The 16,736-nt window shown below is 38.9% G+C and overlaps 2 protein-coding genes across 3 annotated transcripts in view; both read right to left on the bottom strand.

Annotated features, from left to right (window-relative positions):
- LOC129780380 (maternal protein pumilio) overlaps window positions 1–6,622 on the bottom strand; it is a 271,903-nt gene extending 265,281 nt beyond the window's left edge. The window contains exon 1 of one of the 2 annotated variants that reach the window (XM_055788574.1): window positions 6,455–6,622. The gene's annotated coding sequence lies outside the window, so the exon portion shown is untranslated. Of the gene's footprint in view, window positions 1–5,993; window positions 6,325–6,454 lie in introns of those variants that run through there. The other variant, XM_055788575.1, reaches the window with a different exon arrangement.
- A 1,343-nt stretch (window positions 6,623–7,965) lies between these two features.
- Window positions 7,966–9,777, bottom strand: LOC129777871 (uncharacterized). Its single transcript, XM_055784438.1, has 3 exons — window positions 9,622–9,777; window positions 9,270–9,563; window positions 7,966–9,210 (listed from the first exon to the last, which is right to left on the bottom strand). Exons 2-3 carry the CDS (start codon window positions 9,424–9,426, stop codon window positions 8,639–8,641), a joined length of 729 nt encoding a protein of 242 aa, XP_055640413.1. The 5' UTR covers window positions 9,427–9,563; window positions 9,622–9,777; the 3' UTR covers window positions 7,966–8,638.
- Window positions 9,778–16,736: the final 6,959 nt, after the last annotated feature.

Genomic DNA, 16,736 nt, shown 5'->3' with positions numbered 1-16,736 from the left:
AATTTGGAGCCCTGAAAAGGGCCGATGATTATATGCTAAGCTAATATAGCACCCTCTCCTTGGATTCGATGGGCCAGCTGAATGTCCTTGGGCATGATGTGACGCGTTTTGCGTGGATAGCACACAAATTTGTATCTTCGAATAAGCCTCCTGCAGCGTCATAACCGCGGAACTTTGGAAGCGCAAGTCGGTTTTGAAGTCCTGAGCAATTCCACGATCCAAAAGCTGCAAAGGTAGCTTGCGGATCAGCAATTCGGTCGACTTCCGATAGCGATGAATTTCACGCAAAGTTCCCGGTCGATAGTGATGTGGCTTCTTCACCTATCCTGCGGCTGGTGCGCTTATCCGAGCTGCTTTCGTGTGCCTTACCACTGAAAGACTAACTAGCTATCTGCTTGGTCCCAAACAAACGAGTCGTCACGGTGCGAGAGTAGAGTAAGAAATGAACGAAAGCAAAGGAAGCGTCATTTTATAAACCATAAAAGTATAGAATCTAAACCCCACCCTTATTATATTCGTTGCTTACCCTGAGAGAGAAACGAATAACATCGAAGTAAGTATACAGTAATGTATTTGAATCCGGACACTTTGCGTTACATTTAATACCATACCGCAGCCACAACATTTTCTGCATGTTGAATTAATGCGATTGATTAGTAACTATCAAGAAACTATCAGTAACTATATTAGTAGCTATTATTCGCATAAATTCAACATGAAAAAAATGTTATGGCTGTGGTATGATATTGAATGTAATGCAAAGTGTCCGGATTCAAAAGCATTACTGTGTAAAAGAGTTAACTCGACTGAAATTTTTTCGGTTCGGCCTGCAAAAACGAAATTAAGAGCCCCCGCCGACTGCAGACTGACTTGTCGACCGATAGTTCGGTCGGCTTCTTAATCAGTACGGAGATAAAAAGTCTGTAGTGTACAGCATAATGCATAGACGTAAGTATGAGCTTCCCCATCTCACATTCCAATAAGATTAATGGGTTTCCAAATGGGCGCGCTACATACGGATACGAATGATTTCAATAACCTGTCTTCGAAGCTATCATTAAGCTATTGAAACAATTTTTCGACTCAATAAATAGCAATCATATAACTCTTGGACATTTTATCTTTTGTATGAAATGATTATCATACTGTTCCGTTGATCCGAAGCAGAATAAGTCACGCTTAAAGAAGGAATGGATTTTTTCTTGGAATTTAGTCAGCAGAAATAATGCCCTTTCCCAACAATTAAAAACGACAAACGGTAAACAGTTTCATCAAAATGATTTCTTCGATATGGGGGTATATTCACTACATCATGTCATATATTTCATATTTTTCATTATGAAATCCATATCCATGGCACCTATCGGTATCGAATTATCATCGACACCACGATTTTCGCTAAATGCTCCTTTCAGTTCGGCCTGTAAAAAACTTTTCTGAACTCTAATCCATCAAATTTGGAGCCCTGAAAAGGGCCGTTGATTATATGCTAAGCTAATATAGCACGCTCTCCTCGGATACGATGGGCCAGCTGGATGTCCTTGGGCATGATGTGACGCGTTTTGCATGGATAGCACACAAATTGGTATCTTCTAATAAGCCTCCTGCAGCGTCATAACCGCGGAACTTTGGAAGCGCAAGTCGGTTTTGAAGTCCTGAGCAATTCCACGAATCAAATGCTGCAAAGGTAGCTTGCGGATCAGCAATTCGGTCGACTTCTGATAGCGACGAATTTCCCGGTCGATAGCGATGTGGCTTCTTCACGCTTCCTGCGGCTGATGCGCTTATCCGAGCTGCTTTCGTGGTGCCTTACCACCGAAAGACTAACGAGCTGTCTGCTTAGTCCCGATGAAACGAGTCCTCACGGTGCGAGAGTAGAGTAAGAAATGAACGAAAGCAAGGGAAGTGTCATTTTATAAAACATAAAAGAATCGAATGTAAACCCCACCCTCTTTATTGTATAAGCTTACTGTATACTCACGAATATAATAAGGGTGGGATTTAGATTCTATACTTTTATGGTTTATAAAATGACGCTTCCTTTGCTTTCGTTCATTTCTTACTCTACTCTCGCACCGTGAGGACTCGAGCTCGTTAGTCTTTCGCAGACAGCTCGTTAGTCATTCGGTGGTAAGGCACACGAAGTCAGCTCGGATAAGCGCACCAGTAGCAGGATAGGTGGAGAAGCCACATCGCTATCGACCGGGATCTTCGCATGAAATTCGTCGCTATCAGATATCGACCGAATTGCTGATCCGCAAGCTACCTTTGCAGCATTTGGTTCGTGGAATTGCTCAGGACTTCAAAACCGACTTGCGCTTCCAAAGTTCCGCGGTTATGACGCTGCAGGAGGCTTATTCGAAGATACCAATTTGTGTGCTATCCATGCAAAACGCGTCACATCATGCCCAAGGACATCCAGCTGGCCCATCGTATCCGAGGAGAGCGTGCTATAAGCTTAGCATATAATCAACGGCCCTTTTCAGGGCTCCAAATTTGATGGATTAGAGTACAGAAAAGTTTTTTACAGGCCGAACTGAAAGGGGCATTTAGCGAAAATCGTGGTTTCGATAATAATTCGTTACCGATAGGTGCCATGGATATGGATTTCCTTATGAAGAATATGAAATACATGACATGATGTAGTGAATATATCCGAAGAAATCACTTTGGTGAAACTGCATTATAAAATTATTTGTGTACGAATGCCGTAATCGATAGTCGACTCTAATTTGCGCTGGGTAATTTCCTCGGAGGACTCGATTCCTCCTTTGAGCATTAATAATCTCTTTCTGGCAAAACGATGTGGTATGAATCACATTATTTGAATGATAGAATGAAGAAGTTTTCTGCCAATTTCCTTCAACCTCCAGACGTATCTTTCTCCCGTTTGTCGTTTTCGCGTTCGCTAATCCTCTCTCACAACACCCATTTCTAGTTTGAGAAATTGTTGAGTAAACATTGTTTGCCAGTGCGCGTAGAGCGGGAATTGCTAAAGATTCATTGCACCTCTAATAAATTGCCGAAAGACGTGGTCTTACGTTGATCGCACTTGATTGAAAAAATCCAAAACGAAATGTATTTGGTCGAAGCATTATATGAGTAGAAAGCAAATAATCGCTCGAAAATGACTTGATTTTCGCGATGTGAAACATTTTCCGTTTTTCATGTTATGCATCCAATATTGAATACGAAAATTTCCACTGATGAGGAAAAAAATATTCAGAAGCTTTCCTGTTAATTGCGATTCCGCGCGTGTATGTGTGTGTGTGTGGGTGTGTGTGTGTGTGTGGGTGTGTGCGGAACCGTGGCATCACTCTCCTCCTGATGGATTCCCTTTTGGCATTAGGTGCACAAACAGGCTCTTGGTGACACCGTTCATCAGCGCATTCATGATAAACGAAATTAGCTTAACAACAACAGCGACAACATGCTCCAATCGCTGTTCAATCATAACTGAGTGGGTTTACGAGCGGCGCTCGCTTATATACCGATTTTTGATTTCAATAGCCTGTTTTGAAAGCAACTTTAAGATTATTGAAACAAGTTTTTGGATGAAAAAGTAACAAGTATATGACGCGTAGACATTTTATCTTTCAAATGAAGTGTTTATCATACCATTTCGTTCAGTTGTTTAAGAGCTATTAACGCTCAAAATCTCGGTCTCCAGCGTAACGCTTTCGTTCTCGAAACTTTGGTTTTACACCCCGGTATAGAAATGAAAGACGTAGTCCTACGTCAAAAACCTATGCAAACTCTCGCGTAAACAAACTCAAGTTGTAAGCCAAACTTTTTTTTATCAACGAAAGCTTTTTCTGGCGGATCGATCGGAATCAACAAATCGGTTATTATTTTTTTCTCACAAGGGAAGTTTGCAACTTGCAATTTTCAACTACTATCCTAATTTTCGTCCTTTGAATGTTGCCACGACGCGTTGTGCTTTAATTCCAACTATTGATTTGTTAATTATGCGTTTTAGACCCGTACTATGGCATTGGATCCTCACCAAATGTTGATGTGACTCAGTAATGAAAATGTTCGATATAAATAATTACTCTTCTTATACTGGAGTAATCCGAAACGCTGCATAAAATCAGCTTCATGATGAAATTTTATGAAATAATTCCCGGTGCGTGATATTTCACTCTTAAATCGTTGAAACGGTACATTTCCGTACTTAAACAATTCAGACGATCAATCGAAACTGTTACGATTCCACTCGGTGTTTTAAAAAAAAGTACGGATCGTAACTAATAGTTCGATTTCGTATAGTGTTTATGCAAGACAATTTTACGCAAACAGGTTCCTAATGCGATCGCATATTTCGGAATATAGTTTCCATTGCTAAGAAGAAATGGAAAGTCTCATCATTCACTATGCAGATGAGAGAGTTATTAGCTCCAGCTCGTAAATATGAAAAAAGAGATGGTTGATACAATCCAGGTTGTGTTCTGCTGACTACCGATCTCTTGTTACACTGCTGACATGTTCTTTCCCGCTGACTTATTTTGATTTTGATGATGTAACCAGCTATGTAGAACAACGAATTTTGTTCTGTTCGGTCGAGGAAAGTTTTCGCTTCATCGACGATGTGCTCATAGTCGAATTCCATCAATTTCTGGCCTGAACATTCTTCTCGCCGCTCTGATAGCAAGTCCTTTAATCCAACAAGATGTTCTTGTGAATCGGCTGTATACGAAGAATTCGGTACTAGGGTCATGTATTGCGAAAGTAACAATTTTCAAGTCGTTCCTTTATTTCAATGGAGTTGAGCGCCGTTGTTTTGCACGAACCAACGAGAGAAGACTCTCCAGACAATCTTGGACGAGTTGTTATGGATATCATTATTATATTATAGATATGGATATTTAAAAGACTTATTTTATTCTTTTAAAACATATTTTTGAGATTGCCTAATTGAAAATATGCAAAATCATTAAATTCGCACCGATCAAATGTTACGATTCATAAAAACAGAATTTAAGAATCTGAAATTATATAATATTTAGCAACTCTGGCATCTTCATGTCATGGCTTCGGTTTTGGACGACGAAGAAGAGTAAGAAGCCAGTTGTCTGATCTTATAAACATGTAATAAACAAGTAACATATACACGATAAAATCCGACTCTACTCGAACTAAAATGCTCATACTGATGCGTAAAAAAATATTTTTTCAATGATAGATTGAATCCATATTTCTGATGAAATAGTATTCTTTAAAAAGGTTTTTGGGTACTTTCGTACTAGCGTCACCGGAGCCAAAATACAATAGATAGCATTTTTATTGTTCGCACTGGCATTCAAATATTATTTGTATTGTTGTTGCCTTGTTGTACGCAGTGTTTTGCCATTTTTTAGTGCTACGAAAATGCGTATTTGGGATGCGTAATGCGTTTGCCCGGTTAAGTTTTGCTTTAATATATCATTTATATTTCAGTGCAAAAATTAACCGGGCAAATGTATGCTCGCTAACGCTCGGTCGGACCTAACTAAAGACTTGTCTCCTATGTTTCAAACTAACCGTGCAATCGATGGAACACAGGTTTGCTTTCGAACGGCCGCCGCTTCCGACGGCGGGTCGGCGGCCGACTCGGATTGCGTCACCTCGGCGGCTTAGGGCCGCCTCTGTTCTTTATCCTCGATTGACGGAGACTACGAGACATTACATTGCTCTCAAAATAAATTTCATTACGAAAAAAACATAATGCTTCATAATAGCTTCTGTGTCGTTCAAACTTAAATACCGCAAATCATAAAATCGCATTTTCGTAACAATAAAAAATGACAAAACACTACAAACAACAAGGCAGCAACAATACAAAACATATCTGAGTGCTAGTGTGCACAATAAAATTGCTATCTATTGTATTTCGGCTCCGGTGACGCTAATACGAAAGTACCGGATTTTGCTATTATATTATGACTGTCACGAACTGCTGCTCGTTTCAAGAATAAAAGAAATTACAATATTTTTATATTTTATTAACATACTTTTTGTCATTTTTCAAAAACAGCTTGCCAGCGGGAAATTTTTTGGACCGTGCTCACGTCTAGGTCATTCTAATATTTTTGGATTCGAATATTCGTTGCTTTGGTTTACTCTTAACGGACAACTTTTCAGCATACTTAATTTTTATACAATGTCGTTGCACAAAAACAGTTTAGCACCACTGTTTCTTGACCTGCAGAACTCGTTCCAAACCATCGTCAAGGTATGTGTGAGCGTCTATTGACCCGATGTAAACGAGACGCTATCTTCACGACACCACAGCGACACAAAACAGAGTGCCAGCACTCATTTCACTACCCAGAGGACACTCATTCTCTCAGAACACAACAAAAAAAAGTCCGGCGAAATCGTGTTTTTTTGGGCTCACCAGACAAAGCAATCCCAAATACTTTTCCTCACTTTTGTACACAATTGAGACAATCCACTAATTGCATCCACTTACGATCCGACAATTTTCGCTATTTACAGTGTTTCGAGGCTGTATACTAACGTAATATCGCCCAGTGTCAACGCTAATTACAACATTAATTTACATTTCCCGTGTCTTCTGCTCGCGCTGGCCTCTAAAAAGCCCCTTGTAAAAGCTGCTGCTTGGTTGCTTCGCGCACAAACACACACTAGCCCAGCACGCAGTGACTTGCTTTAGCTTGAGCTCTAGCAAATTCTGTTCTCTCGCACCCAGTTCGAGCTACCATCGCAGGATTCTCTTTCGTGAGCTACCAGTTCACGGCAGTGACAGTCGATCGGATCTTTGCGAGCGCATTTCAAGTGATAGTGATCCGGGTTGACGGCATTAAACTTCATTTACTAGTTTAGGGGGGCGTCAAAATATAATTGATTTTCAGGCGGAATGAACACGTTTTTGAAAGGAAAATTATGAATAAAAATTAAATTTTCCATACCAAATTTGTATTATATTGAAATTAAAAACACTTTTTTGCAGGTAGTGTAAAAATCTTATACAAACATTGTCTTTGGAGACAACTTTATATTATAATGAGAAGTTTCAGTAACAATGTTGGAAATGTGTAGACAAATGGTTAAATAAAAGTCAGAAATAAATATTTCAATTAATTAAATAACAATATGTAGAAAATTTCATTCAAATTTTACAATTTATAAACTGTTTTCGCGTCATCTAATCTGATTGGCGATCTAACGCAAAACGTAAACGGTCGGTGAGACATCTGGATTTTGTTTTTGAACTAAGAAAATGATTCTAATGTAACCTAAAACTCAAAAACAAATCTCGTATATTTTACTTTCGGGCTTTCCAAGGTAGTTCTCACATGCAGGAATCGTGCATTTTTCTACTTGTGTTTGATTGTGCTCTAAATTTCCTTCTTTAATTCAACCATTGTCATCATTTTTATAGTTTTCACTACTGAAACAGGTAAATAAATAACATGTTATATATAAAATTGCGCAGCATTAAATTTCTTACAAACTCATCGCAATCAAATAATCTTTTATGATTATAACATTGTAATTTATGGAAAGAACTACAAACCTTCCATAAGCTCACATAGCAAAAATTAAAACCAGCATCACTTTCACCGCAGCGCCGCCTAGGTGTAGATTTGTACGTTAGATCGCCAATAGGGATTACGAGGATTACACCAAGATGATAAACTATAGGTGTTTCGTTCTTGACACTTTCATGACAATACCTGAGACGAGTTGCGAGACGTAGCTTTCTGCATTGTTTACTTTTTGTTTGGTTGTGTCGTTATGGTTTCATATCAACTCGCTGAGGAAAACAACTGAAGAAAGAAATAAGCAAATATATATTCGTGAAAAATAGTGTATTAGAGCTGCAATAAGGTATTTATATTATATATTATAACCGCTCCATGTAATGTAATTAAACATACACATACTCTTTACAGATACACAGGTCGGAGGCCACTGATCATTCAACAAGAGCCAACCGTACCGCTCATGGCAACTCTACACGAGCTGAAGATTGTACCGTCCAGTGACCATTCTACCCTGGATTCCTCGAGTCAAGAGAGACGCACCACGATTGATATGAGGTACAGACTAGGGGGGCGTCGCTGATCAATGGTCAGTTATACTCCAATAGGAAGTATCCCGTGTCGGCCACACATACATAGTACTGGAGACTGCAACATCCCAATTATGAGATCTTTGTAATACTAACCTCGAGCCAACCGCGAGTAATCGGTTACATATTACTAACATAGTTGTAAGACAAAAATTGTTAAAATATTGGACTCCCGGCCCCGTCAAGCTACGTGCCTTAATAAAATATATATTTTGGTAAAAAAATTATATATTATTCAATATTTTTGGGGGACAGTGAGGATTTGATTAGCTTGTGAGTGTGATAAAAGTGCTATAAGTCTAAGAAATCTGTTGTCCAACTCCTCCACAGATAATCGTTCATCTCGCGGTTCTCTATCATGCCAAAATTATATTGTGAATATTTTATTTACTTCAGATGCCGTATTATTGTGCAGTAAAAGGATGTGGAAACAAGGTTCTCATAACGAAAAATAACCCGGACATTGTTTACCACACTTTTCTCCGAGATGGAGATAAAAATCAAAAATCAAATCATATGCTCACGTCATTTCCATAGAAGCAGTTACGATGACCGACATCAAATGCGCCATGAACTTAATGGTACGAGGAAATATAGGATGTTGAATTCCAAAGTTAAACATTTTTTCTGCCTTATATGTATCAGCCATTCCATGTCTAACCGATATAGTGGTTCTCCGATTTTCGTGGAAAGTGGTAGATTGTAGACTTTATTGTAAAATATTAGACCCGTCTTTTCTTGTTTTTTTTTTATTAGGGCTGTGTGGTATACGTTGCAAATCGTGAATATTGTCACCGGATTAAGGGCATTGTAGTGATGTAGAACGTTGAACTTTTGACTAGTCTGAAATCGATCCACCGCCGCAACAATAAGAAATTTCTCACCGTGCAATTTTTCGAAATGACTGGTATACTCATCGGCAGTGCGGAAATACTCTCGGCATACAAAGCAGCAGCGCAAAGAGGGGTCCAAATTGTGTTTCAGCATACGTTCCACCGTAGTCACATAACGAATTTCCGATAGAAGTCGATTCGCCGCTACCATCTCTTTAATTTCCTTCAAAACTATGTCGTTTTGTAAAATTGCATCCAGCATACGCAGGAATTTGTTTTGCTTTTTGGAAGTCAACTCTGAAAAATCAACAAATATAATCATTCTTTAGCGGAATAAATATATCAAACCGACCTACCAGCGTGATTGTTCTGTTCTTGCTGCTCCAGTAGGTTGCACAACCGCTCCATGTTCAATTTAAAATGATTTGGTCGATTACCATTGGCATGCTGTTGGATTGACTCATTACGTGTTATCAAATTGTGGTTCATCAGCACCCAGCCCAACTCGTCCATTTTCACACGAGTGTTGCGGCGCAGTTTTATCTCTTCGAAAAGTTTTTCGCGTAGTTTCCGTTTGATGATGCCTCCGTCCTTGATCAGATTGTGCCGATAAATTCGTACCACGTACGATTCTATTTCATGCTTTTGCCCTGGTGATAAAACAAAAAAAATAACACTCTCTTTTAAATGCTCAATAAAACCACATACGAAAAACGCTGCTTGCTTGGAAAGAAAAGCATTGATTGCGCGGCTAGAAGGTAAAATATACTCAAAACATCCTTCTGCACTGTTTTTAATTCGACCGCTGATTGTAGATATCTGAAAAAGTAGAAGCAATTATGAGAAATTGTTATACAAAAAAATCCAGAAAATTACCTTCCTATAGTGAAGCGCGAGCAGCTATTTTGCCAACGAATGCATTTGTCACCAAATGATATGATTTGCTTTGTAAACAAATTAGTTTTTTCACGAGCAATGGCCGAACAGCAATTTTGACATTGCGGTCCACCTATAGTATAACGCCTTGGATTACACTAACCAGTTTGGAGCCCATATTATGGCCCCTGATTGAAAGTTGCCACCAGACGTCGACACTATTGGCGATCTAACGCACAAATCTACACCTAGGCGGCGCTGCGGTGAAAGTGATGATGGTTTTAAATTTTGCCATTTGAGCTTATGGAAGGTTTGTAGTTCTTTCCATAAATTACAATGTTATAATCATAAAAGATTATTTGATTGCGATGAGTTTGTAAGAAATTTAATTCTGCGCAATTTTATATATAACATGTTATTTATTTACCTCTTTCAGTAGTGAAAACTATAAAAATGTTGATAATGGTTGAATTAAAGAAGGAAATTCGAGAGCACAATCAAACACAAGTAGAAAAATGCACGATTCCTGCATGTGAGAACTACCTTGAAAAGCCCGGAAGCAAAATATACGTGATTTGTTTTTGAGTTTTAGGTTACATTAGCATCATTTTCTTAGTTCAAAAACAAAATCCAGATGTCTCACCGATCGTTTACGTTTTGCCAAGACGGGTCTATGGTACTAGGTGAGGCCGTTTCGGCACTAAGTTGGTTAGGGGAGCGGTATATGAAAACAGTACGGTGGAAAGCAGAAGGGAAATTATTTGCTTGAAGCGTGAAAGAGACAGACTGATCATGAGGGAGCTTGGGCACAGGCGTATTGTGCTTTGTTTACCAACAAAACACAGTAGACTTCCAAGATGGCTGAAGAGTGATTTTAGCAAGTTGGCCCACCTTGGGATATACTTCTAGGCGCCTTGCGTTTTGCGTTAAGGCCCATTTATACGTTGCTAGTAGCTGACTTGACAATGAGCAGCTACTGACCCGGTGGACTCGCTTGACAATTGGTTGACTCGCCTTGTCCGTTCACATAGTGTGAGCTGCTGGCGAGAAACTAGATACTACGGCACGGGTTTACCTGGGATGCCAGGCGATTTTTCAAATGTCCATCAAATAGTCAGAAACAGCAATCAGGTCCGAATTTGTCAAATGATTGGTCCGAAATCGACTTCTTTATTGGTAGTTTTCATCTTAGGTTTTCAGTTGAATGTATCATTACACAATTTTATAGAGATTACAGAGCAGTGTTGAGAATAACACCTGAACAAGTGGAAAAACTGTTGAATTTAATTGCTCCACAAATACAACGCCAAGATACACTCATGAAGGATGCTGTACCTGCAAGAGTGATAATATAAATGACATTGATATGCCTTTCTTCTGGAATATTGTTCAGATTGTTGTCGATATTTTTTAGAATCTCGAAAGCATCCATAGCTAAGATAATTCCGGAAGTATGTGATGCTTTAAATGATAGTCTAGAAGACTTTTTAAAATTTTATTCACACGCGTCAAAAATTAAAATAATGAATGAAAATGTACTTTTTTAAATCGAATATGTATTCTGTTTCTTAGAACCTTACTTTTTTTCGCAAGTTGTGAGTGAATTTTGAATGAAAATTGTGCCTGATAATGATTCTATATTAGACATTCTCCAGAAAACTATCTCAAAAAGAAAGCGTGCCCCGCCAGCGTGCAAAACAGAATAACAATGATTTCGTTAAGAAACTATGAGGGTTTTATTTGTTTTTCCAATAATTTTCAAGTCTATAAATATCTTCGCATATTTTCAAATATCTTAAAAATAGAGACATTTCTTTACATTTGGCATCCCTGATTCGAACGCTAAATTCTGTTTTTGACGTTTTGAAGCATGCGAGTGCGAGTAAATTCAAAAAACTTTGAAGTAGCTCGCACGCCGGATCACACATGACAATAACTGGCATGATGTGTTCACACGGTGTGAGTAGCTGCACTGCAGTAACTGACTAGACCGACTCGTATGCTTGCTCGCACCGTCTGAACCCGGCTTTAGATCGCCAATTCCTCTGTCATCGCAAATTGGAACTTTTGAAAGTAGGGCTGTGCGCAATGAAAATATCAAGCTGAATAGAAAGTATTACCAAGGCACCTAGAAATATATACTAAGGTGAGGCCGTTTCGTCACTAAGTTGGTTAGGGGAGCGGTATATGAAAACAGTACGGAAGAAAGCAAAAGCGGAAATATTTGCTTGGAGCGTGAAAAAGACAGACTGATCACGAGCGAGCTTGGGCACAAGCGTATTGTGTTTTGTTTACAACTTCGTATTGTGTTTTGTAGACTTCCAAGATGGCTGAAGAATGGTTTTAGCAAGTTGACCCACCTTAGGATATACTGCTAGGCGCCTTGAGTATTACTAAGGTGAGACCGTATCGTCAGTAAGTTAGCGAGGGGAGTGGTAAGTGGCGGAGAGTGTGAGAGGGAATTGTTTACCAAAAAAGGCGGGAGGGGGATCTCTGATGTACTGATACACACACTATTAAAAGTCATCATCATATGCGTGACGGTATTATTCCACCACCTTGAGAGCTTTATCTGTCTGTTTATGGAGCCTTCTCTCATGCAAATAATTTTTCAATCCGGAAGATCTTGACTCCTTACGTTTTATTACACTATTTATACTCAGTTGTCATCGGTATCAGATGACAGCTAAATATTATGCAGATTGAGATTCATCAAATGATCTGTGTCGATATGCTGATGTTTGCTTATTTCATTAGTTTAAATATGCAGATCAAATTCAATTAATTCAGAATAAACGGCATATCCTAAACATTTTTCTTGCATGAAATATCGACATAACATAATAACACAACAATTATTAATCAAAATCACAAAAACGATATTACTATACATTGTACATTACAGATTAACATCGAACGCATTGATCCCCCTTGATTCAAAAATTCGTCATCACGTCCCCCGCCCCAAAGCAATCCGAGAATTGCTCGGTTCGCGCAGCAACTTCGACATCAATTCCCCAGCACTCGCACTCAGAATGTCTTGATATTCAACCTTCAGCCGTCGAATCTTATCGTATCTATCCTCGGTCGTTTCTGTCTCGAACGGTCCGATCAAGCCCGATCAAGTTCAGGTCGACTCTACCAGCTTTCGCACTCAGTAGGAAGATAAAATTATCCGTTGCGGGGCTGTTGAAGCTGAAACAAAATGTTTCTTCTAGGTTATGAAGGAGTTGATCCATCTAATAGACGAAACATATAATCGTAACTTTCGTATCGCCCCATAACTATATCCAACGCGTTAATGTAGTGAGGCACAATCACAATTTTCTATTGCTGTACGAATGAGACTCAAGAACAAGAACGCTAACACTGTTTTGATGAATGGTTTTGTTACTATTTTTTTCATGTCGCAGGAAGATACAGGATCCATTCGAGCGATATTGTAATTCCCAATGTACATCTCCGGTGGCAAGTAATCTAGCACGCCGCACATCGTTTTCCGTCGATTCGAATGGATGTGAGACGGCCAATTTCACTTTGTCATCGTCTGAATGTTCTCCGGTCTCAGAACGGGATGAGTCTCATTGTTTGTGTAGCAATAGTTAAAAGCATCCGCTACTTGGTAAATGTATTCACTCGCCCCTCTCTCGGGTGATTGTTTCCAATATTTGTACAAGCTCTAGCCCCAAATAGATGCGCCACTCGTTGTGAAGCCAGGCAGCAGCGTAGTGATGGTAGACAGCGCCCCTGGCAAACTATGAAAATTACGCCCCAAAAATACCACTTTTTTCAAATTCAAATATAATTACACTTATGTACGGAAAGAAGCAACTACTCATCATGGATGTCTTTTTATTCAATTGAAGGATGAAATATAATTCGGGAAAAAAGTTGCTTTTGAAAATTTTTGGATTTTGACGCCCCAAAGGGCCGGGTTTTCAACCCACACACTACGCCGCTGGAGCTAGGTATTGAAAGGAAGAATATGAGGATACCTGGAGAGCAATCAAATGTAAACATGATAAACTTTAACAGAAATAGTCAATAGATACTCACTTCAACCGGAATTATATCTCCAATTCCTGCCAAACCTGGGGTGGCATTGCGCATTTCGAAACGAGTAACTCGTTTCGAGAAAATTCGAACTCAAATCGAAATGGTTTTAGTATTATGTATATTTTGCAAGTTCATATTTTTGGTGTACTAGATTTAGAGCAAAATTTGTCTCGTAGAGAAATGTTAAATATTTGGGTTCGCAAACAAAGCTGGCCAAAGGCATGTTAAAATGGTAGAAACGAACAAAAATCACTCGTTTCGAAATGCGCAATGTCACCCCTGCTTCTCTGAACGTCCTTGTGTACTTTTTCGCGCCGAATAAGCTCGATAAAATAAAATAAAGACCACAAGATAAAACTTGCTTCCACCAAAGACAAGTCTATAATGGAAATGGCCGTATCGTATTGCAACCAATGGATTGTTAAGCCTTTGTAGCCAGCATAGAAAAACATGAGCATAGGAATCATAACCTAAAATAAAAAATGAAGTGCTCCGCGTGATTATACAGCAGTGATTTTAATTGCAAATCGCCAAGAAAGCTTCCGGATGGGTATCCAAACATCGCTTGCCAAAGGAAACTATCCAACGTAATCAAATAATAACATATATGGCTCCAAACATTAAACAATACGTGAGCCCCCTAAGCCCTGTTTATGCTGCCTACGCTCAATTTGCATTGGTTGGGATAGGATTGCTAGAGCCCTGATTGCAACTTGTTCCTAAGCAACATATTGTGTTTTGTTTGTAAACATAACAACGTAGACTTTCAAGATGGCTGCAGAGGGGTTTTGTCAGATTGGCTCACCTAGTAATAATACTTCTATTCATCCCGGAAAATACCAAAATCTAAAAATAAAGGGCCTGATCACGAACATCACTGCTACATATGCCTTCACTTCACGTACACTTCACTTAATCTTTCTGTGTCTATCATCATTGTCACTCCGTGAAGTGAGAGTGTTCATTCTCGTTTATAAGAGACGTGCCGGTTGCATAATTTTGGGCTTTTAAACGTTATGTCGGTTGCATAATATTGAACGTTTGAACGTTATGTAAGTAAGTGTATGTGTATGAGATAATAGGCCATTTAATTAAGCGTATGTTTTAGAATGACAAATTTGCGATTATACCTCGATGATTCGGTATTTCAATGCCAACTATTCGGACTCATCCCATGATTCATTTGCTTGATGCGTTATTTTGCTGAATCAAATGCTGGTTCAATGATGAGGAGGAATACTTGTTTGCTTGTGAATAATGCAATTGTTGAATCGACATCTCGCATATCGCATTAGAATCATTTTTTTAAGAACCGTTTCTACAATTTTGATGAATAATAATATCTTCTATATCTTAGAACAAACCCGAATTTATATGGGATTCTGAAGTTTAATCCTCTTATCCTTCCCATTCTCATGTAATTCAATATATGGGGCATGAGGTTTGATTAAATTATTCAAACACAAACTGGTCAGCAGCATAATCTTATATAAAACATCTTATGGGTTCAAGGGATTTGCAGAAAGTGATTCAGATTTTCGTGAGACGGATATCAAAATTATGGAAAAAGAACCTAGAGAAGAATTTGAAAACATTATCAGAATTTATTACGTAAAAAGAAAAACAAACAATCGTCCTGATTCGGGTCTTGTCCATCTACATTTTCAGTCCTTGATTACATCCCATAGGGCATTTACCGAATCCAAATAAACAAATTTACGTCCTCTGGATACGTCAGGATTTCGTTCTAAAAATGCCACCAGGCGAATAAGGCTTTGTTCTCACTGCAACGGGTCATCAGCGAGGCTTGGGCGGGGCGTGTTCACTTCTCGCCACGATATTTTGATTCACTCACATTGCACCGTGCCAGCGGCGCACCATCTACAACACAACTGACAAATATACTTGTTTTTCTCCGTGACATGACAGTATCGTGATATTCATAATAACACCGAGTTCATCAAAGTTGTCACGACGGATGAACTCTTCCGGATTCGTTTTCACCGTGAAGTGACGTTCGTGAACAGGGATTGCTTTTGTATTATTGGAATCTTAATCCAATTCGGATTCTGATTTTGAAGAGTATATTCGCGTAGACGACATTAAGCTTCATGTGCTTTAATTGGGAAGCGAAAATAATTATGGATATTCAGGTGGAATAAACATTCTTTCAAAATCAAAATTATGAATGAAAATTTACTTTAACGTATCGTTTTTTTTTATTTTATGTTATGAAATAAGAGGTTTTTTTTTTAGAAATTACAAAAACATATTGAACGAAAACTGTGTCTGATGATGATTTTATATTATAGAAAGTGGTTGTTGGCGTAGGGAACTGAATCAAGCCATACAGAAAATAAATACCATACCCTGGAGTCTGCAACTAAAAATATAAGTATGCAACAGGATAGAGTTTGCGACAAAAATTAAATATCAGTAAAATCGCGAACATGTCCGCAAATTTGGCATCCTTGCAATGATGGAAAACAAATTTCGAAATAATTCGAAGTCGAACGGATTGATAAATGTGCTCAATCGAAGTCGAACGGGTTACGAAATGCATCATTTTGCTGATTTCAAACCCGATCGTGTACCGGAATTGATGAATTTACGTTGGATACAACCAGATGACTTTTTCTTCTTATATGGCACTAACGTTCCTAGAGGAACTCCGCCGTCTCAACGTAGTATTACTTGCGTCATTTTCGTTAGTACTTAGTTGAGATTTCTATGCCAAATAACACGCCTTGAATGCATTCTGAGTGGCAAGCTCTAGAATACGCGTGACCACAGTGCAAGTCAGAGGAAATTTCTTTGAAGAAAAATTTCCCCGACCAGAACGGGAATCGAACCCGAACCCCCGGCATGTTAGGTTTGACGCTAACCACTCG

This window comes from Toxorhynchites rutilus, chromosome 3 (genome assembly GCF_029784135.1).
Source record: "Toxorhynchites rutilus septentrionalis strain SRP chromosome 3, ASM2978413v1, whole genome shotgun sequence".
In the NCBI taxonomy this organism is placed as follows: Eukaryota; Metazoa; Arthropoda; class Insecta; order Diptera; family Culicidae; genus Toxorhynchites; species Toxorhynchites rutilus.
The sequence above is the reverse complement of the archived record's forward strand: the minus strand, read 5'-3'. Positions and strand labels throughout refer to the sequence as shown.

Bases quoted from the DNA above. Each gene is read 5' to 3' on its own strand.
- LOC129777871 (XM_055784438.1), bottom strand. From the start codon at position 9,426: ATGGACGAGTTGGGCTGGGTGCTGATGAACCACAATTTGATAACACGT. The intron at 9,211-9,269 runs GTAGGTCGGTTT...TTGATTTTTCAG, and splicing joins AGAACAGAACAATCACGCTG to AGTTGACTTCCAAAAAGCAA.